Raw genomic sequence first — 23,717 nt, 5'->3', positions numbered from 1 at the left:
GAGGTATTTTTATCTGCTTTAAAAAGCCTGGAAACCATGGTGGGATAATCTATCTCATTTTTATCAGAAACTAACAACAGTTCCCATCTCTATTGCCCATAGGCAATTCGCTATAGAGTACAGGGACTCATGGAAACATGGCTGAATTCAAATGAAAAGCAGGTCACTAGAGAAAATGGAGTGGCAGCTCCAAGTGTGGTGAGTGAGTTCATGTTTTCCCTAGGCAGACTGACATGACGCTATGTATTACATCCTTTCTGAAGGAAGACTTCACTTGTTCTCATAGTAGGCTTCCACCCGATGTCTCAGGATTCTGAGTCCTGGTTAGGCGTTCAGCTAACCATTCTTCTCCCCAACCTTGTCCTAATGATTCTCTCTTGCAGTTCTGTCACTCCATAGGCTTTCATTTCTGTCAGGTCTGGGTCTCAGGTTGAAACCAAAGCTCATCTGAAGGATTGTTGGTAGGAAACAGGGAGGCCTGGTTACAATTCTAGAATGGGGAAGGTCTTTACATATCATCTGGTCATTGATGTGCATGGCTCGGATCTCCCTTTAAGATGGAACCTGGCTCGAGGAGTTGAGTTAGCTGACAGCCTCCAGTTTCAGGATCTGCCTCAGCTTTCAGGAGGGAGGTATGTGCTTCCTGGGCAGCTGCCAGCCAGTGGCTGAGCAAGGCAGTGGTGCAGTGGCTCATGGGTTCGGGGCAGCACGGGGGTCTTGGCACTGGAGCTCCCGGTTGTGCTGGCCAAGACTTTCTCAGAACTGTACCGCCGTCTGAAGCTCTTCTCATCAACCTTCCTTCCTTTCCCTCTCCTTTGCTGAGATCAGAAGCTCTTCCTTCCCACTGGCGACCCTCTCCCTTTTATTTTGCACAGGCGTCACTCGCAGTGAAGGTCTTGCGCTTCTAATTGTATCTTAGCGTCTGCTTGCAAGGGACCCAACCCATACAGCAATGAACTCCCCACTCCTGTCTGAGTTTTACAGTAAAGGGAACTGAGGTCCCAAGGAGGTGGAAGTGACTTACCCAAGATCCCACAGCTAGTTAGTAGCAAAGTCAGTACGACAGCCCAAACCTTCTGACCTCTAGTTCAATGCTCTTTCCCAAACTTCAGCAGTCCACGCACCACAGCCACATATACAAAAGCCAGATTTTGCTATGTGTGCATCCCCCATGCTCTTGTTTACATGACACATTTGACACATTAAGAAATTAATTCGTTTGTCGGTAAATCCCTACTTTAGCCCTGTATGAAACAATAATATCCATGAAATTTGGCTTTTGATGTGCTACTTTTATATTTTTCTAGCACATATCAAATAACACATGGCCATTGTAATAAAAAAGTTTGTGTGTGCACTACTTAAACTCATCTCATATGCTGTCAGTGATGGGTGAACCCTGGCACGTATAAGGCCAGACAGAAGGAAAAGGGAGAGGGAGGGAGGGAGGGAAGGAGGGAGGGAGGGAGGCAGGCAGGAAGGAAGGAAGGAAGGAGAGCAAAATACTTATTGATGAGAAAGAAATGGTAAAATCCCATCAATAACTGCCTCAGGTGCCTTGCTGGGACATCTGTGTTTCCTGCCAGGCCCTGGCCTAACTTCCAATGAGTCAGCAAACAGCCTTTACTTATTGGTTGCCCCAAAAAACAAATTGAATCCATTCACATGTAAATGAAGAATCAAGATTTCTCCTCCTAAAAGAGTCAATTCATTTGTCCCCCGAATGGTCTGAAGTGCTCTACTTTGAGCAATTTATTGGAGAAGGTGCACACTACATTTCAAGGCAGTAGCTCTAATCTTCCTCTTATAAAGTGTCTCAACGAACCCACTTCCTAAGAAAGAGGTTTAAGTAACATTTCCTTTCTCGTTTAAAAACTATTAATTATTAAAAACAAAATAAGATTTTTTCTTTGATTTAAGAAATCTAAGAGCATAATCATAATAATCTTTCACCTTTGTTGCTATTCTTTTGGTGTAAGAGCTTTATAATCATCATCATTCTGTTGTGGTGATGAAACAAAATCGGGGTGAGAACTCATGTTCTGTAATAATTTAATAGATTCTTAGTATCATAGTGATCATTTAACATTTCTCTTTCATTTCATGGAGATGGTATTATTCAGAACCTCTGCTAAACAGATATTACTGATTCAGAAGCCATTTTGTTAATTCCCAAACCAATTGTCTTTTTGGAGAAAGAACTATAAACTAACCTAATGAAATGGTAGCTTCTAGAATAGCACGAATTTTAAAGGCATGGGAAACATGAAGGAAAAGATTCAAGTTGTGTCTTTTTAGAAGTATAAAGGGGGCTGTACGCTTTGACAGGCTCCCTTGATGTTCTGTTCAGACCTACTTCTGGCATCTGGTTTGAAAAGATCTGGTAGGGGTCTGCTTCCGGAAAGACAAATCCAGTACTGATGGACACATGTACTTGGGTTAATTGGGGAAAGAGTCTGCTTCCTGTGTCCCCTGTCTCTCGTGTTATGTTTCAAACCTGGGTAAGATGGTTTACATTTCAAATCCAAATTGAATCTAAGAATAATTGGTGAGGAATCATGTCAAATTACTATGTTTTAAATGAGGAGAGACTATCAGCTTCACAGTTGAAACAGAGACAGCGTAATTGAAAACAAGGCTATTGCATTCAGGGTTTGGTATTTACTGACTCATTTCTTCAAGTGTCTAGAGAACACGTTAGTTTCTTCATGTATTTCTTTTTTGGATGATCGCAGACGACACAAACTAAATAGAATATATTGCCTTGGGAAACAAAAACTCTGCTTGTTCTTACCAGGTTAGCAAGCATGTAGTGATAACCTCTTGAATGTTTTCCCAGGATCACAACCTGCAGAAGAAATAAGAAATCCTGTTTATTTAAGAAGGGCATTTTCAATTACCCAATCAATGGGAAATGCAGCAATCAATCAATGGGCCAGAGAAAATTGCTTTTAAGTGATCAACAAAGTGTCAGGTCTTTTACATACAGTAAAGTCACAGTTAGCTGGAACAGAGTTCCTTCTGTACATTTCAATTTCAGGCAGAGAATACAGGAAGGATGGCTAATATTAAAGTTAAGAGTGCCAACGACGAGGGAGAAAAAGCTCTCTAAACTTCCAGGTCAGTTGCATCGTTGTCACTTAAAATAGATGGCAGAAGTGATGATGAGCCTCCACCCATGAACTGGATTGTGTACTTAGCTGCTGAGACGGAAAATGGGCTGAACTTGGAATACAAATTAGAAAATAGAATGTACAGTCCATTTTTTTGTTGTTATCTGGAATGCTTAGGGAATAGAACACGCGAGGAATGGGGTTAATGGGATTTTCAGGTTAATCGAGGTTGCTTTCGCCTATTGAAACTTTTCGAAAATCTTACCTTCCTTTTCCTGCCTAATGTGAAAGATTTGTGACCATTTGTCCAGCTTTTGGTACTGAATGTGATGCCTTACGGGAGCGGGGGTGGGGATTTCCCCTGAGAGGACATTTGGAGATGCCTGGGGGCATTTTTCGGAGTCACATCTGGAAGGGTATCTAGTGGGTAGAGGCCAGTGATGACGCTAAACATCCTACAGTGTGTGGCGCAACCCCCCAAAACAAAGAATTATCTGATAAAAAAGATGTCAATAGGGCCGAGGTTGAGAAATCCTGCCTTGGGGTCATCATTCTTATGGTCATTTTCATGAGTAACGCTGTAGTAATTCTAAGCCTTACAGTTTACCAAATGCATTTTTGTTCTTTCAAAATATATGAGTGGATTGAGTAATTTCCAACCGAATATATTGGCTGTCAGTCGGAAGTTTTTGACTAAATAGTTGACGTTAGCTTATTTCCAGATAGCTGAGATGAGCAAATTCTGCTTAATTGAGGATTTTATAAAATGTCATTTTATTAAGTACTGAGTATGTACAAAGTACTGTACCGAATACAGGGAGTGGGGACAAGGAGGGGGTGACACAGACGTGAAAGATACAACCAGAAGTGGAAAAAGGTTTTGTGCTAGGTCTGAAGCCGATACCACTTTACGAGCCCTCTTTAAGAAAAGCAATACAAAATTACGAACAGTAAGGCCTTGGAAAGAACCCATGCGGGTAAGGCACAATTAAGCTTACCGTTCGTGTGAAGTGCCATCGTGGACACAGGTATCAAAGGGTTTAAAAACAGCTTGGGAAGACAACACAGCTGCATACATGTCAAACCCGAACTCTATGTGTCAAAGGCCACAATAATAGTCAACACAGCCGCCCTTCATCGAGTGCCTAGTATATGCCAGCCACCGTCCTGGGTGTTTTACATGTATTCAATCCCCAGAACAATTTAACAGATTAAATGTCATTAGTTTTACTTTACAGATGAGGAACCTCAGCTAGAGAGAGTTTAAGCAGCACGCCCAAGGCCACACAGCTCAGAAGCAGTAAAGCTGGAATTAGAACCTGGGTCTGTCTGCCTCTAGAACCCGTATTTTTGGCGGTACATTACATGGTTCCTTAATGTGTGTTAGTTGTCAAATAGCAATACTTGTTCTATGTTCTTGGAGAAGAGGAAGAAAACGTATCTAAGGTCTGCTGGGATGGATCAGGAAGGCTTCCTGGAGAAGATAAGTTTTACGCTGGCCCAGAGGAGTGGAACCACATGCATGTATGTTTGTTTGTTTAAAGTTTATTTATTTATTTTGAGAGAGAGGAGGGCAGAGAGAGAGAGAGAGAGAGAGAGAGAGAGAATCCCAAGCACAGAGCCCATGCTGTCAGCACAGAGCCTGATGCAGGGCTCGATCCCATAAACCATGAGATCATGACCTGAGCCAAATCAAGAGTTGGACGCTTAACCGACTGAGATACCCATGCACCCGAGAACCACATATTTAAATATCATGCTGGCATTAGAAGCTCTCCATGCATTTCAAGGGCTGAGAGAGAGAGAGTGAGAGAGAGAGAGAGAGGGTGAGAGAGAGAGAGAGAGAGAGAGGGTGAGAGAGAGAGAAAGAGAAGGCTGTTTTCGATTAATTTAAAATATGAGCCACATTTCTGACTGATTATTTATGGAGGAAATGAAAGGTTAATGAATGTCTTGAGGAAGTGATTTCTCACGCTGCCATGACACAAAATGAGCTGTTAGGTATCTGCTGGGATGTATTCTTCAGTGTCCGCTTTTGAGAAACATCCTTACTAGTGACATTTGTTAACTTCTGATGGCAAGTTGGGGCCATACATTTGTTGAATTTTTAATTCACTGACAACCCTCAACATAATAAAATCAGAGGGTTTTGAATTCTGCCAGAAAAATGAGCAAGATTCCTAAGGACATCTAGCAGAGAGAGCTTAGGGCAATAAAGCAGCAAGCCCAAAGGAAATGGCGTCTTGGTCACCAGAGGAAGGGCTTAGTGTCCTTTTGAGCAGAGGGAAGGTGAGAGGGAGCCATAGCAGCATTGGTGTTGTGAGCAAAGCCCCGAATGAGAACCCAGGAGCCCGACCTTGTCACGTACTCACTGTTTGCTTGTGGGCAAATCACTCAGCTTACCCCAGTCTCCATGTCCTTATCTGTCATCTGGGGCAATGAACCTGACCCTTCCTGTCTCAGCAGTGCAGTCAAGATCAAACTGAAGAACACGTACGGAAATGGTCAGGACGTGCCTCATGGAACCACGTGAGGTTAAACAACCGTGGGAGGGAGTCATTCTCTGACACGTTGTGTTTTGGGTTCAGAAAACCCTGAGGCTATTGGAATATCTGCCTTGGTCCCTGCCCAGAGGGTCCGTCCGAAAGAAAGTCACTTATTTGAAGATAGCTGTCTCACATCATCACCTTCGAAAGCTTAGCTTACGCTGTAAGAGATGGGAAAGTTATGCAAGGAGAGGAACCTTTTTGTGTCACAGAGCTGCCGCCTCGAAGGCCATAATTATTCCCTCACCCTTACTTTCAGTGCCTTCTTAACTCTTACTTGACACCCGGTTCTGAACAATCTTGGTTTTTCAGTTCACGGTGAATGAGAAGCTGTCAGTCAGAAGGGGTGTGTGGAGAGGGAGGGACTATTAGAAAGAGGTAGGCGAGCAGCAGAGGAAGCGACAGACTGGTTTAGAGGCGCAGCAGACAACATCGTATGGTGTGGTCATGGATGTTCGTTGTGAATGCCTGAGTCATCGGGGTATGGTCCGTTGGCCTTGGCGATTTCTGCTGAAAAAACCCACGATACATGTGGTGGGAGGTTGCCATCAGAAATGGTCAAAGTCCCAGTCCTTAAAAGGGTACACTCCACTCTCTCGAATTCTTACACGAGGCAGCAGCGATCCTCCTGATGTGAGCTAAGTGAGGCCTTGCTGTGAAAAGTGTCAGGTTTTGCTCTCCGTCTTTCCCTTTTTTGAATTTTTGGTGCAGGGCTTGTGGGAGTGCGGGTGGGGTGGGAGGGTTGCGTGTGATAGCATGCACAAAAGAACTAGTTAATGGGAGTGATTCTTGTTCAGTTAGTCCTCAATCTTTATTCTTTCCCTCTGCTATAGACGAACAAGGCATACATTGTACCCTTAGTTATTTAATGACTCTGCTAACCAAGAGAATATTCAACTTGGCTTTTACAGTAATTATAATAGCTCGTTCTGAATTAGTTTCAGAACTTCAAGTATAAAAGCTGTCTTAATGGTCTACTTTGAAATTTAAGGAGGAACTTCCAAGTTCCCAAATCCATGAGCGGTATTCACTGTGCCTTTAGAAGATCTGTCGGAGATGATGGGTGGCTAGATAGGATGGCAGATACGATAAATGTAATAAGGAGAAGCGCATGAAGTGTAGATAAAATTCATTGTCTTAAGGACAGTTATTTTTATCCTCACAAATAGGATCTGAAAGAAAATAATGCCACGGTCCCATTTCGTCGAAACTTAAACCACAGTTTCATTTGCACATAAAAACAGCTCTCACATACTAACTCACTGAGTCGTGCATACAGCATTGCATTAAATTAGTTGTTAAAGCAGTCAGTGAATCATGGTCTACCTATTTGGGGGAAGTGTTCCCTTATTGACTCCCCCATCCACTTATCCAGGAAATTGGAGGCTGGGTTTCACCGAATAGTTAAAAATAATTCAGAAAACGTTCGGTTGGTTTTCTATGTAGGAGGCCATTTCTTTTCCAGTCTAATGCTCAATCTACACATTTTCATAATTTTAGAAATTTGAAATGAAATTGCTCCATAAGAGTATTTGAGAAAGGCCCACACACCCTTTGGGAGCAGAAGCATCTGTTTTTCTATGCTCACATTAAAAAAAAATATATATGTGTGTGTGGAAAAGTGTCTATGATTTGTTCCCCTTAGATCCATCTGGTATGTAGACCTAAGTATCTCCATGTTTGGATTTTCTGCATCAGTGCCAAAAAAGGATCTATGTATAAAGATCGATCTTGCTTTGAGTACAGAACATGCCTTCCCACTCACCTTAATCTGCTCCTCTTTGATTTAGGTACCCTGAGAACATTTGGGGGGCTGGGGAGAGACATGAGGGAGGTTTCCAGTTTTAATTCACCAGACTTACCTCTTGTACAGGTATTTTCTCTCTCAGGAACAAAACGCTCTCCTTGTGTTCGAAGGGAAAACATTTTTTTCAACATTCCCCCTCCCTCTCCTGCTTCCTCAGTTATAAAAAGATACTGTTGTCCTATGGCAACCTATCTAATTTCAGCTGTATTGGGAGTTAAAGAGTGGTATGCTACAAAAAATCAGCCTTAGAATATGCCACACTGCCCAGAAGAAATCTTCCATCAGATATGATAAAAGGCGTTCATTTTCTTGAATGAAAACCCCAAGCTACTAAATTGCTTTAGTCTTAGTATACATATATCAGAAGTCAATTCCGTTAGAATTATTTTGTGATGATCTCAATCTGCACACACATGCTCTCCTCTAACGGAAAGACAGTGCTTCATGTTGCGGTCATCTGACTTGAATAAAGGTGCTGGATTAGTGAGGCGGAGAAGAGCCAATCACCCATCCCAGAGTTAGCCCAATGGCGGTGGGGCTGGGGGTGGTGCTGATGGAGAAAGAGAGGCCAAAGCTTTTCATAAAGAAGGAAAATGGGAGCACAACCGAGAAATCTCATCAGTGTTTATGCTGTCTACTGGGGAAGCTTATGCAGAGAGAAGGCAATTGAATAAAGCATCAAATAACATGCTAGGATGTGAGGATTAGAGGGCAAGGATTTCACCAAAGAACGCGTCTTTGGGAAGTTTCCCTTCCCGGACGTTAATAGCGCATTCACTATGACTGAATGGAATATGTGGAAGATTTAATGCTGAACAGCAGGGCAGGCAAAGAGAATGTGCACATGAGAGGCAATACATGGCCACAAGTTGAGTCAAAGGAGCAACAGGTTATTCCTGCTCCTGTGGATAAGGGGCCATTTCAGTGCATGCTGACCTTGGTGGGAACACCTCACTGTGTTAACCCAAACACAGTATTTCTCAAATTTCGTTCCTTCACAGACTTCCTTCCATTTGTGTCCTGTCCACATACCACAATACTATTATTTACTTAATATTTACCTTCATAGCTACTCCTTTTCTTAAATTTAGCCGTGTCTAAAGCCTTAATATCCATGAAACTACATACAAGAAAATAAACACAGCTGTATAAAAATAAAATATATTTATCGAGACCTCACTGAAAATCCTACAGTATACCACAAGGGGCGGTGGGAAATACTGCCTTAAAGCCTTGTCATGTCTTTAGGGAAGAGAATGTAGATCATGTCTCCCTGTCCTGATAAAATAAGGTTAATTTGCCTTATGGTTCAGACATGGAGTATCCTTATCTACTTTCAAAGGTTCATGAGTTTTGTAAGAGAGCATGATGGGCAGTGTTTTGGGGGTAACAAATAATGCCTGGGACTGGGTACAAGTGACAAATCTGGAAACTTACAAAAACATTTCTCAAGTCAATTTACATGTACTGCCTCACGTGCGGGAAGTCCGGCAGCTTTGATGGGTTAGAGTCCTTTGTCATGGGGTCAGTAACTAATATTCAAACACTGGGACCTTTCCACCAGAACTTCCTGTAAAATGATGTATTTCCAAACACTGTGCCTTTTCCTGGAGTACGTCATCTGGAAGACCTTTCACAGTACCCTATTTATATTTGGAAATATTCTAGATGTTTCTTCAGGTAGAGGTAGGGTGATTCTAACTAGTATTTAACCTAGAATAATACAGCAAAAAGGACCTTAGTTTCTCTTCAACATAGCCATATGTATGACTTTTGTAGTCTCTCTGCATTTGTATTGGGTACCCTTCCAAATTATTTTAAACAATACATTTTTTTATTAAAAATTAAAAAAAATGTTTATTTATTTTTGAGAGAGAGACGGAGCACGAGTAGAGGAAGGGCAGAGAGAGAGAGGGAAACACAGAATCCAAAGCAGGCTCCAGGCTCTGAGCTGTCAGCGCAGAGCCTGACGCGGGGCTCAAACTCCTGAACCGGGAGATCACGACCTGGGCCGAAGTCGGACGCTTAACTGACTGAGCCACCCAGGTGCCTCTAAACAATACATTTTTAAACAACAGTGTTCTTCATGTATTCTTTGATGAAATTTACTGTCCATTATTTTATGCTCACACTTACAACTTGGGCTTTCATATTTACAACTTTATTCTAAATATCAAATGGTATCTTTTTTTTCTTTTCTCTGTAGATTTTGTAAAATAGCTTGGGCCCAAAGCACTATAATCCTGAATGTCTAAGACCTACTTGAAGGACTATACAGGTGGTGAGCAGAGGGCTTGAGAATGCCAGTGGACTCGTTCCTTGTATTTTTTCTTCATTACTTGGATTAAAAAGAAAAAAAAAAAAAAGGAACGGCAACATGTGGCATACAGCCAAGCAGTTGCTCAAATATGTGTTGTTTCCAACCACAACCATGACTACAACCACGACCACGACCACGACCACGACCACGACCACCTGGGGCTAGGTGGAGTAGTGTAGGACTTACTTCATTCACCAACGAGTCACCCTCTCCCACTTTTAGGTATCAATCAGGATCAACAACTCTAGTATCACACCTAAAATGACACCTTACGGCGTTTATACTTCTCTTTATAGATGTGATCTCAATCACCCTTGAAGCTTGGAACAAATCGGTATTTATTAATGGTGATGTACTAGAAAGAGCCAGATGGTTCTGGATTCAAATCCTGCCATTTACTCGTTAGCTCCATTACAGTGTGCAAAACTGAACCTTGGATGGTCGGGTAGAGTATTGGAAACCCAGGGTCAGCCCGGAATGATGGAGCCCCCATGTTGGGAGGGGAGAGAAGGGAACGTTTGGTGTGGGGATATGGAGAATGAGATGTCCTCCTTACAACCCCCTGAGGGCTCCTCTGTGGATGTATCTTCTGTTTGTGCAATGCTTCCAGCATTCAACACCCTCGTCTGTGAGATTTTCTGATTGCTGAAGGAAGTGAGTGGACAAGTTTATATTTTCAAATAAAAGTAAATTATCTCTTAGAAACCCAGTATATTCTGGGGCCTTTGTTTTCTTAGGATAGTTGCTTACTTGGCAAGTTTCTCCCTCTTCTAAGACCCATGTCACTGAAGTGTCTGTCAATTTCGAAATGGATGACAAATGATAGAGGCTTAGGTCATGGTAGGCCAAACAGAATTCTCCTAATTTGCAAATGTTCTGTTTGGTTTTTCACTCTTTTTTTTTTGTTTGTTTAAGTTTATTTGGTTTGAGAGAGAGCATGTGCCACTGGGGGAGGGACAGAGAGAGAGGGAAAGAGAGAGAATCCCAAGCGGGTTCTGCACTATCGGTGAGGAGCCTAATGTCGGGCTTGAACTCATGAGCCATGAGATCATGACCTGAGCTGAAATCCAGAGTAGGACGCTCACCCACCTGAGCCACCCGGGCGCCCTGGTCTTTCACTCTTGCTATTTGCATTCAGCATTATGTTCCCCACTCTGATAGCTTATCCACCTTTGTGGTCCCACTGACATGACGACAGTTCAAGCACTCTAGGCAGAATTACAGACTTTCAGCCCAAAACAGGCCTCCTGAAAGCCGATTATTAAATATTCAGGAATTTCGTGAGCCAGTTTTTAAACCACTGGTAGCTTGAAATCGGCCATGGTAGTAGTATTTACACACTAGAAATCATCCAACACTACAAATCAAGGCTTTTCCCCCTTGAGAGCCAGTTTACTCAGAAGGAATATGGATCAAGGTCCCTAGTGGATGGAAGAGCTGCCTCTCTTCACATGTCATTCACCTCTTCTTTTTATTATTTTTTTAAATGTTTAGTTTTGAGAGAGAGAGAGAGAGAGCTCGCGCACACACGCGCAAGTGGGGAGGGGCAGAGAGAGCGGAACAGAGGATCCAAAGCAGGCTCTGTGCTGACAACAGAGAGCCCGACACAGGGCCCGAATTCACGAGCCGTGAGATCACGACCTGGTCTGAAGTCAGACGCTTAACCCAGACGCCCCACTCGCCTCTTCTTCTAATGAACGTTTGTTGAGTGCCTGCTCTGTGCCAATCCTGGGGGGAGGCAGACACTGGGGAGACAGAGGTCACCAAAACCTGGTCCCTGGCCTAGAGGATCTCCACACCAGAGTAGGAAAAACTGCCCAGTTGACAGACAATTACAACCCAGTGGGAGAAACACGAGAGCAGAAATACGTACGTGGTACAAGTGAGGAGAGAATGATGAACTCATAACCCACTTGAGATAGAAAGTACTTTGTCTCCAACTAAAGACCTAAAGAATTTTTTCCCGTGGTTTTTATAAGTGGGAACCTGACAAACAGGTGACTTAAAGGGAATGCTATTTTGAAAACGGGGAGATGTATTTCAGAGGGCCATTTCTCTTGATTTCAGGAGAGCCTTGCTGTTTTCCAGTGCTTACCCACTAGAGGAAAGGTTTTTATTTAGACCAACATAGGCATTTGTTGTGATGGCAGCCGGGGCTGGCTCCAATGAGACATCGTGAATGAAATGATTGCTTGGAAAGGCTAAGTTAGAAGGGGGATAAGTGGTTATATGGTAAACATAATGGGATCTGCCAGATTTACCAGTTACAGGCTGTGTAACCTTAGGCAAGTTACTCAACCTCTGAAACTCCGTTTTCCATGTAAAACAGAGAACATAATAGTTAATAGGTAGTAGAGTAAGGTGGTCAAGAATGCAGGGTAGACTGCCTGGTTTAGAGTCCCTACTTTGCCCTTTATTGTTTTTTTAATGTTTATTTTTGAGAGACAGATTGTGCAAGTGGGGGAGGGAGAGAGAGGAGGGGACAGAGGATCTGAAGTGGCTTCCTCACTCACAGCGGCGAGCCCGATGTGGGGCTCGAACCCATGAACGGTGAGCTCACGACCTGAGCTGAAGTCGGATGCTCAACTGACTGAGCTACCCAGGTACCCCCTACTTTGCCCTTTAATAGCTGTGTAGATTTGAGCAATTAACTCTCTGTGTTTCAGTATCCTCATCTGTAAAACGGGTCTGTCATTAGTGCCCACATCATAGAATTGCAGCAAGGAATAAATGAAATAACGCATCTATAGATCTCAACACAGTGCCTGTCGCTTATCCTATATTAATGGATTCCCCTCCTTATTCCTATTGCAATGGCCCCTCCCTCCATTCTTTGCCACAGAAATCACATCTATCCTACAAAACAGATGAACATAAGGGAAGGGAAGCAAAACTAATATAAAAACAGGGAGGGGGACAAAACAGAAGAGACTCTTAAATATGGAGAACAAACTGAGGGCTACTGGAGGGGTCGTGGGAGGGGGGATGGGCTAAATGGGTAAGGGGCATTAAGGAATCCAGTCCTGAAATCCTTGTTGTGCTATATGCTAACTAACTTGGATGTAAATTAAAAAAATAAAGTAAAGTAAAAAAAAGAAATCACATCTATCCTTCAAGGCCCAGTTCATATGCAGCCACTTCCACGAAGGCTTCCCTGATTTTCATGTCCCTCACTCTCAAAATGTACAGAAGTGGCTTCCTGCTGCTCTGGGGTAAAGGATATGGAGAGGCATTAGGATTTGGTGCAGAGCGGGTACTGGGGCCACTGATCAGGATAGCACTGGGTTGGAGGTGCAAGCAAGGAGTTGAGGTTTGGGTGCAGAGTTCAGGCATTTGAGTCGAGCGTGAAAACAGGACGGGAAGCTGGGGGTAAAACAACAACACGGTAACCAGCACCGCGGCCCTGCACCGCCCCCCTCCTCTCGTGCCCCCAACGCTGATCAGGAACAGGAATCCAAGGCACATTGAAACCACGGTTGACAAGATGTGTGTGGGGAGCTGGAGGGGGTGGGGCAGGGTTCTGCCCAGAGACAAAGAAGCACAGGACAACTGAACCAGTCCTGTGTAGTCACCACAGTGTTTCCACCACAGGCGAGAATGGGGGTTGGGAGAGGGTCGTGAGGGAGGGGAGAGCAGAAATGTGGCAGAGTCTGCACAACGGATCTCCACTCTGCATGGTAGGCAGTTGCCCAGGACGCTCGGGCCGCCCCACCCTGACAGTAAGGACTGGTCCTTGGCGTTATCCACCTTCATTTCCAGAGCAGGGAGGCAGAGCTATTCTGGGCTTTCCTCACTTGAATCCGCCGAGGCCCTGGGGGACAGAGAGAACACCGGGAACACGATCCACATTCCCCGGAGGCCCAGGCTACAGGAATGTCGTAGGACGGTCGTTCTCAAAGTGTGTGCTGTGTGGATCATCTGGAGAGCCTGTGAAGAGGCAGGTCCCTCAGCACCTCTGCAGAGAATCTGCTTCAGAAGGTCTGGCTTAGGGCCAGGGAGTCTGCCTTTTAGCCCCCCCCCCCATCCTGTTGCACACTGAAATCTAAGAAGTACCTTTCCATATGATAATAAGTGCGCTCGAAAAGCTAAAAGCAGGAGCCTCGGTGATGGGATTCTCAGGAAAGGGGATAAGAAGGGACACGGTGGGCTTCTGGCGTGCTCCCTTGGGAAGTGTCCAGGGGGAGGGAAAGGGGGCGGCCCGAGGGCACTCGCTCAGACTCCTAGAACACGAGCCAAAGGCGGGGGAGGTCTTTGAAAGACTCTTGTTTTAGACGGGACAGCACCGGAGGCAGACCCTGAGACAAAGACTTGAGGGCCGGCAGTTGCGATTCCAGAAAGTGCTGGTAGGGGAGTGAGGAAATGAGACAGCAAAGGGAAAGCTGCCCCTCTCTCCCATCCCCTAGGTCTTCGCTCACGTACCCCACAGCACGTAGCCCCAGGGCATGGCACCAACGTGATGGTCACTAAATGCTTCTAAGAGGCAGGGAAGGCTGGCTCCTGCAGAGGATGAGGCCTTTTAGACTAGACTTTGAATGATGGGGGGCAGAGGGCTGCTGCTGGCAGACAGAAGGGAAAAGGGGATCCCGGTGAGAAGATGCCCTGGACGAAGGCCTGGTGGTGGGAAGTGACAGAAGACAAACATAAGCTAACATTTGTTGAGTGTTTACTGTGTACAAGGCTCCGGGTACACTGGCTTTTCATGTGCTTTAGCTCCCTTGAAGGAGGGACTTCAACCCTTGAAGGTGGGTACTAGTATTCATTTCATCTTCCCTGTCAGGAAACTGAGGCCCAGAGAAATCGGGTAACTCGCTCGAGGCCTCACAGGCAGAAAGTGATGGAGCCTGGAGTCGAGTCAGATCCGCCCGACTCCCAGGCCCAGTCACCGAGCGGCGGCAGCTCTACTAATAATTACTGATCATAAGAACTATTATTCAACAAAGACTGAGTGCCTCCTGTTATTATGTATTATTACCTAAGTGGGGAGCAGTTATGGCCTGAATCTTTGGAAACTCTTTTGTTGCGGGGCATCCTGGGAATTTCCCTTTGGTTTCCCCTAATTATTTCTCAAAGCTTCGGGCCTGGTTCATATGATCATGACTCCAATTTTCGATTCCCTATCAGCGTACGACATGGGTTGCCATTGTCTAATCACAAGCTGCGCTTGTGATGAACGCCGGATAATCAGAACAAAAGCACAGGAAAAATAATTAGGGAAGCAAAGGGAAGAGGCTCAGAGCCTTGAATAAGAGACTGTGTGAAGGTTTCTAGGACTCAGTCCCTGAAGCTCTGACAATGTATTTTGATCCTTGTCTGAATGCAAATGAATGACTCCATCAAATCATAGGCAGTCTGTCACCGTGCAGGTTATTCGGCTAGTCAATTAAAAGTCTGAGCGAGCCGGTGCCTGTCTGCACTGGGCTCTGAAGATAACCAGACCTGTGTCCTGACCAGGCAAGTTAATTTAAAATAAGTGACCTCAATTGGGTAATGGCTGCAAGTTCAAATTCAAGAATCGCTGTAATTAGTCCCAGATGGATCTTAATTGTTCTTTCAGGAAACAGAGTGGGGAAGGGACAAAGAAAAATGCACAAGCCCAAAGTAAAGGTTATTGGCCATACCTTTGAAAGCTAGGGGAGCTTATTGGGGTAGGGCATAGGTACTGTGGTATAACGAGAGTTTCATTGCTGCTTTTCCAAATGCATCCTTCGAGATGCAGTATGTAAAATGGGTCCAGCTCTTGGGACGCCTGGGTGGCTCAGTTGATTAAGCGTCCGACTTTGGCTCGGGTCGTGATCTCACGGTTCTCAGGTTCGAGCCCTGCATCGGGCTCTGTGCTGACAGCTCAGAGCCTGGAGGCTGTTTCGGATTCTGTGTTTCCCTCTCTCTCTGTCCATCTTCCACTCACACTCTTCGTCTCTCTCTCAAAACAAATAAACATAAAAAAAAAATGGGTCCAGCTCTTTTTGAAATAAAGTCTAAAACTCAGCACTCTGAACCATGTGATCTCAGGTAAGCGATGTAAACTTTTGTCAAAAAATTTTGTCAATGTTTTTATTATTTTACTTTTGAGAGAGACAGAGTGTGAGCAGAGTAGGGGTAGAGAGAGAGGAAGACACAGAGCCCAAAGCAGGCTCCAAGCTCTGAGCCGTCAGCACAGAGCCCGACTCGGGGCTTGAACTCACGAACCGTGACATCATGACCTGAGTCAAAGTCAGATGCTTAACTGACTGAGCCACTCAGGTGCCCCAGTGATTTAACCTTCTTCTGGCTGTTTCTCATCTCTGTAACAGAGAAAACGTTATTAACCCTACTTACCTCAGAAGATCAAAGAAGATACGTTGCAAAAAAAGCTTTGCAAAAAAATATGGAAAGCTCTACGGGGCAGCATTTATTCTTTCTTTAATCCAGGAAAGTTTCCTAATTAAAGATTTTTGATTTTAGAGTATAAGGCCCTACATGTGGGCCTCTTTCTATTTTGCCCTTGGACTCTGCCACAGACCAGGTACCTTCTGAACTCCACCTCCCAAAAGGTGAAAAGGTCACTGTGGGTGATATGTTCAGCACCGTATCTGTGTGGAGGTATGTGATGTTCTAATTTGTTAGGGGGTACACCAACAGAGCCAAAAATGATTTTGGCTCTGTGGGCTTTCGCAAGAAGTCAGATTATGAATCGGATCCTTCTCCATTCGTGTTAAAAGAAACCTTAGACTTGAAATCACATGTTGGCACAGCACTGTGCTACCACGACTTTAGTGTAAGTCATGGTGAGAGCAGGATGGCATTATCCCCACTTGTTTTTTTTTTTTTTTACATATGAATGCTTGGGTTTCCCTACAGTGTTCTGGTACATTCTAATTATGCATATCTTCCCAAGCCCTGGAAGCCAAATTAGTAAGAATTTGTACAATGGTAAAAATAATATGAGTGAAAAACTCCTCACCCAGTACAAAGCCTTGGAAGACCAAGAATTTGACTATGTTGGGCTGTACAAATGACTGCTTTTGAAGCTGCTTTTTTTTCTTGATTCCACTTTTTAAAGGAAATTGTATTGTGATACCCATTTGAGTCCCTCCTAATGGAATATAAGCATCTAAGACAGATTTACAACCTATGCCTACTGACAGTAATCACAACTGTTTATCCTTCAAGCCTAACCAAAACTCATTTAAGGAGCTTGCTTTTAAATCAGAGTCTGCGTTCTGCCTTGTTAGATGAGCCAAGCAAATAATGGAGTTGTGTCTCCCAGAATTGCATTGTTATTGAAGGGCTGTGCCTTTTGCTGAAAAGAGCTCGAGGTCATAATGAACAAGTAAACAAACAAAAAACCCTGGCTCCACATTACCCTTCATCACTGGGAAACACTCATCCGTGGTTAGGGAGCAGCGGAGGACACAGCTTTGCGAGGATTTTTGCAAAGCTTTAAGTTATAGGCCGAGCCGCCGTTTCTACAAATCTCCCCGGGGAGTTCCTGCAGTGCATCGTGAATAAAAGGCACGATATGTGGTGCATGCAAGACTGGTGATTACTCTCCGAGTGATAAACGTCAGGACTTTTTTTTTTTTTAACTAAAAAGCCAAGAAGCTATTTATTTAATTTAACAAATATTTATTGAGCACTTACTAGGTTCCAAAGTGTTTTGGATGCTGGGGATACAGCCGTGAACAAAACACAAAGGACCCTGCCCTCATGAAGCCTAGATTCTGGTTCGGTTGTCTAGTGATTACTCCCTCCTGTGAACCCCTGTGTGGTTCCCGCCTCTCGTCTGTCTCTCCGACTGCTAATTATTTACCCAACTGAAGCCTGGGCCCTGCCATCCCAATTAAACGCTAGGTGCCTGTGGGCGGGGCCTCCCTTTGAACTTGTTAGTGTGTGCGTCATTCAGCACAGTGCCCCGTGGGCACGTAATCAATCAGTGTTTGCAGAAGATGGGAAAGAAGAGGACTCCAACTACCAGGAAGAAGGATGACCAGTGATATTAACTTCAAACGTTCTCTTTCTGGTGTAGTCTGCTTTTGCGTGAGCAGACTGTCTGAACCTACACGCGCATCCCAGGCAGTGGGGTGGGAGGTGGGATGAGGTGAGGAGGCCGGTGGCCCCTCTGCACCTCCGTCGGTGTCTTCACTGTCAGGTAAGACTGTAGTGCAATCCCTAAGTAGAATCATCTCATTTTGGAGACTGTGTTACTTCATTTCCGGGTGGAAAACTTCTGTTTCTTGAGGATCAAAAGGGCCAGGATGAAACGTAGAGTCGTGTTCTGGCCAGTGTGGCCCGTGTTCTTATTGGTATCAAGTTTCTACCATTCTGCTTTCTGACAACTGATCTATCCTTAATTTCCTAATTGGCACTGCTTATTAGCATCCACTCTGACGAGTGGGGTCTATCATTCCTGTGCGAGTATCAACTTCTACCCTCTCCCACCAAACCAGATCAACTATGGGATCCTTATGGACTCAGTTCAACAAATCATCAGAAGTGCTCCCTGATCTCCAAGTCTGGCTGAATTAGGCACGTTCCTTCTGTATTCCATTAAGATCTGTGTTCCCCTCTGTCACCGCACTTAGCACACCAGACCACGATCATCTGTTTTCTCGATGGCTCCCCTGTTAAACCACGAGCTCCTTGAGTGCTGGAACCGTGCCTTATTTGTTTTCCACTTTTTTTTGAACTTCTTATTAGTTCTTAGGACAACGGGCATAGGCAGAGGGAATAGGAATCTTGTCTTGCTTTCAAGCAGAGCTCGAAACCATCTTACGTTTCAGCAGATCTGCTGGAAAGGCTTGTGCATAGGAGCCTTCTGTTTCTCTTTTTCCTTTTCTCATGCAGTTAAGAAGATAAAGCCATTCGCTTGTTTCTCCCACTTCAAACAGTGTTATTATTTATGTAGGTTCTCTGAACAGGATACTTGAGTGATGGGTCCTTTTCAGTTTCCATAAGGAACCAAGTCTGAGCTAGTCTTCTTTATGCAAAACGTCTTTGTTAGATATGTTGGGTTCTGTTGAAATGAGATTGCAAATGGAACCATTCCTCTCTTCCTCTGGAGTATAGTAAAGTGAAATTCATTGCCATCTGACAACTTTTCAGCTAAACTTTGAGCAAAGAAGTAGTATGGAACTCGTGAAATCGGTTTGCAGACGGAACAGCTTTCACCGTGTTTGGAGAAACCATACTATTTTCTCTTGGCTCCTAAATCCCCCAGTACCTGGACCATTATTAACATTGGTCTTTTTCTTTTAAAAAAAATACAGGGGCACCTGGGTGGCTCAGTCAGTTGAGCGACAGGCTCTTGATCTCGGCTCAGGTCACGATCTCACAGTTCGTGGGATGGAGCCCTGTGTCGGGCTCTGCGCTGACAGCGCGGAGCCTGCTTGGGATCCTCTCTCTCCTGCTCAGTCTCTCTCTCTCTCTCTCTCTCTCTCTGCCCCTCCCCCGCACTCCCATGCATGTTTTCTCTCTCTCTCTTTCTCTCAAAATAAACAAGTAAACATTAAAAAAATACATTTCGATGGCAAGATTGTCATGCACGCGTTGACATGACTTAAGAAAGTTAAGAGAATGAGTTGCAGGTCACTGAGTGGTAAGGACCGTAAAAGAAAGAAGCGAGGATTTCACGTGTAGTCTTTTGAGGGTTCTAGATCACTGGCTATAGTTTAGCAAACAGGCTGCTGTGGTGGCGGCTGCAGGGGACAGAGTCGCCAGAGAAGTAGACCATGGGGAAATTTTCTCAAGCAAAAACCGTCCTATTGGTTTCAATATTCCACAATGAGTGCTTTATCTTCAACAGGTTGGGCGTGAGAAGCAGCCCATGACTCTTCTGGGGAGACAAGAAAGACATTCCCCCTCTCTAATAAAAGCAAATACCCAAGGGATGGAGCTGCTGCCACCTGCTATTGATGTAGCTAATACAGAAGAGCTAAAGGCTCTGCTGGGAGACGCACTTTCCTGTCACTCCTCACAACCCGCTCCCAGCGGCTTGGTGGTCGTCGTTGCCATGGACACCAAACAGTGAAGGGGTTTGGGTCAGAGTTTGAAGGATTGCGCTGTGCTTGAGTGGGTGAGGCGAGAATTAAGTTAATGCATGTACAAATAAGGTGCATTTCTTCCCTTTGCGCCTTAGAGAAAACTACAGCGAAGCAGTCTGTCAAGCAACAATTGATTTCATATTGGCCAGGGAAGGTGGGGGAGGAGCGATTTATCGAGTACGAGCTTCTTAAGCACAGGCCGTAGTTTGAAATAGGTCAAGAGAAGTGAAAAGGACTCTCAGAGCTGTTGAGAAGATAGCAGTGAAGGCACTTAAGAATGGCCATTAAGAAGCTTTGGACAGTGCCTTCTCTGACTGCCTAGTTCATTGCTTTAGTGTCCCTGGATCTTCATGTCTCAATCCAAGACACGGTTCCACTCTATTTCGGTTCTTCCCTCTTATTTACCTCTGCGTGCGTGTGTGTGTGTGTGTGTGTGTGTGTCTTTTAGATAGCATCGTTTTAAGGTTCTGATTTGCAAATCGGTTCACCCAGTTCTGTGTCCCCATTCTTAAGACTGGCGGGCACATTTTCCGACAATGCTGAACTTTGAAAGAGAGGGCACCCTTCCTGCCCCTGTCCTCAATAATGATCCACTTATGCCTAGAGCTAGAATTTCTACCGTTGGGACAGTTAAAGGCACGAAAAGGACATACATAAGTTAAACCGTGTACGTTTGAATACAGTGCCCATGTTCGGGACAGACCCTTTGGACCCCAAAACCATAATCAAAGCACTTGCTGCTCTGTTGGTAGCACTCACAGACCCAAACCTTTAAGGTGACCCCCCACTTCAGTCTCCCTCGCTTGAGACCTGCCTCAGGTAACAGAAGAAGCTGAAAGGCATTTTGAGCTCTCGGGCTCGGCGACCACACGCTCCTTTCCTTATTCATTTTCTCCTCCTTAAGAAATGAGGTGCAGGGACTCTAACTATAATGCTTGATATTTGTAGACCTAGCCTCTCTGAGGATCTTAGAATACCTTAGAGAAATTGTCTGATTCATCTTAACGTCACCCTAGCAAGGCAGGGAGGGGTTTTTATATTTTATGGCTGAAGTTGCTAAGATGATAAAAGGTGAGGTGGCTGTGCAATGTCCACAGTGATCTTGAGATAGAACTCAGCCAGCTTTTGGGTCTTCGGCCTATAGCACTGGATTACTTCAGAAGACACTTGTCAATCGCTCTTCTTTTCCAGAGTAGGGTGTTGGTGGTTCACGTGTATTTGCGAGGCTCTTGGTAGCTATGTTCATTTAAAAAGTGGGAGAGAGGGATGCCTGGGTGGCTCAGTCAGGTGAGTATCCGACTCTTGGTTTAGGCTCGGGTTATGATCTCACGGTTTGTGAGTTTGAGCCCCGAGTCGGGCTCTGTGCTGACTGCACGGAGCGTGTTTGGGATTCTCGCTCTCCCCCTCTCTCTGCCCCTCCCCTCCTCAAAAATAAACAAATAAAAATTTAAAAAAATTTAAAAGTTGGAGAGAGAACAGTGGTGCCTGGCTACTTATCTCTTCCACTTGACTCTACCTTTAGTGACATGACAGTGATTGTCACCAATCTCCCCAAGCCCTGGCCCTAGGCTGCTGAATTGTGCCCCTTACTTGTCAATTTGTTGTAACCCCTGGACAGAGACAGATCTGAACTGAGGGAAGACTGCCCCAGCAAACATGGGATTTGACCGGAAGGTCCAGGTGGGTGGTTGGTAACAAACTGACGAAGGGCTCTTTCCCAGACTTCGTGTCATCAAAGTCCTGAGCTTGGTATGGATCAATCAATCGTCATTGCCCTTCAGTGTTAGGGCAGTAAGGAACTTGAGTCTGCATATTTTATTTTATTTTTTATTACTGGACTTATGTTGCTTGCTGTGTCTCTGTAGGAAATCTGAGAATCTAAATTATTTTATTTATTTTTAATGTTTACTTATTTATTTTGAGAGAGAGAGAGTGACAGAGTACGAGTGGGGGAGGGGTAGAGAAAGAGGGAGACACAGAATCCAAAGCAGGCTCCAGGGTCCGAGCTGTCAGCACAGAGCCCGTCTCAGGCCTCGAACTCAAACCGTGACATCATGACCTGAGCGGAAGTTGGCCGCTTAACCGACTGAATCACCCCGGCACCTCTCTGTTGCTGCTGTTGTAAACTGTGCTTCGCGCAGCCCTTATGAAACTGTTTGTTACAGCATCTGTTAGGATCGAGGACAAGACTCCTGTCCTCATGCAGCTGTGTGATGAACCTTCTAATTGCTACACTTTTGGTGCTCTTAATCTGGGAAATTTCTTAATTAAGCTAGATGATGAGTCTAAAAAAATTCATTAATGTTCACAAGGCGGTGATTCTAACCCCTAAGACTTAGTCAACTTCTCAGTGCCTGTAAAGGCTTAACTGGGAGTTCTCCGTGTAAGCCATACAAAGGGACAGGTATCAGGGTGTTTTCCTCCCATGCTAAGTGAAAATGCCTGTGGGAGATAAAACAGCTATATATGGTCAATGGCTCTTTTCTTTCTATTTCTTTTTAAAGGCCTGAGGCCTCACGGGATTCAGTGATGGGATTAACTCAAAACAAAGGAAGATAGTTGTATTAGTTGTATTTTTGCATTTGAATTGGTTCATATTTTTATCATTTTTGGAATAAGGTACCAGCCTTAATCCTAAAATGCTGGTGTTCCTAGGTGGGAGAGAAGGTCTTCTGATTTAATAAATCCTTACTGCAATCTACTGTACATTGCTATGTGCAAAGAGATCTGAGCAGGAGTAGGACAGGGGATGTGGCTATCATGGGGAAATTATGATAGGCTTGCAATGAACAAACAAACCTCAGTTTAATCAGAATCCAACTACCAGAAATTCTTACTAGGAATTTTCCCCAGTCATTTTCCAGATATTAGAAGGGCTGATGTGGTATTTATATATACATATGTACACAGCTTTGATCAACCAAAAAATCCTATTGATGGTGGTGTGGGGGAGGGGGGGCATTTGCTATTCTAACTCTAAGGATAGAGGCACATGATAAACTTCCGGATTGTGTCCTGGCCTTGGAGCGTTACCGTCTCAATCTCCCTGTTCATCTAGTGTGTCCAAGGCGAAGCAGAGCTCACTGACGTGGAGAGGCTGGCAAGATTCGTAGTCAGCAAAGAAACATTCCGTGATGGTCACTAGCCTGGCCATCTGAGAAAGTAGGGAAGTTGACTCACACATTTTTAGGTATTTCTCCTACTCTGCCTTCCAGAATGATTGCATTGCTGCTTACTACTTAGCAGGAAAGACATGTCCTCCTCCACCCTCATTATCTAGACCTGGGTATGATAAAATCGGTAGGGACTCAATATTTCTTGAATTGCCTACCTTGTTTTTCACAGCTCTGGGAATCACAGCCTGTCGGCACTGGAAGGAACCATCACATATAACACAGTCATTTTACAGCTTAGGAACTGGAGGCACAGAGAGATTAAGTGACTTTTTGGAGTCCTACCGCTTGGGGCTAGAACCCAGGTCTGCCTCCGGGCTTCTGTACTCTGCTTTATAAAACTCCAGGATGCCTCCAGTCATCCCCAAGACTCTCATGAAATTCCCTAATGGAAATTCATTTGCATTTGTGTTGATTTTTTTAAATAAAACCCCCAAACCTCATAGGAAATAATCAAGCAAATAATTAGATACCACAATTTTTTTTTTAACGGGGGGAGGGAACTGTCGGTTGAGCAGGAATGTTTCCTTTTTGAGACCAAAGCTTCTATCATTTGAAATAAACAAGAGTCTTGCTGTTTCAAAGTAATGATCTTGAATGAGTTTTTTCTTTTTATTTTCCCAGAGGGGATTTGCTTCTAAATAGTCACAAAGCCAGCCTAGCCAGTCTAGTGAAAAGTATGACCAGAGAATCAGACCATCTTTTTTAATAAGCCAAAGAGAAGATCTCTAAATATAGA

At 44.4% G+C, this 23,717-nt stretch overlaps 1 protein-coding gene across 1 annotated transcript in view; it reads right to left on the bottom strand.

The window, feature by feature from the left end:
• Nucleotides 1-23,717, bottom strand: part of GRIA3 (glutamate ionotropic receptor AMPA type subunit 3) — a 264,933-nt gene that overhangs the window by 96,650 nt on the left and 144,566 nt on the right. The window contains exon 6 of the mRNA XM_042974909.1: nt 2,795-2,848. Coding sequence (XP_042830843.1) covers nt 2,795-2,848 — 54 coding nt within the window. The remainder of the gene's footprint in view (nt 1-2,794; nt 2,849-23,717) is intronic.

Source organism: Panthera tigris, chromosome X, assembly GCF_018350195.1.
Source record: "Panthera tigris isolate Pti1 chromosome X, P.tigris_Pti1_mat1.1, whole genome shotgun sequence".
Taxonomy (NCBI): Eukaryota; Metazoa; Chordata; class Mammalia; order Carnivora; family Felidae; genus Panthera; species Panthera tigris.
Note: the sequence above shows the minus strand (reverse complement) of the source record. Positions and strands in the feature narration are given on the sequence as shown.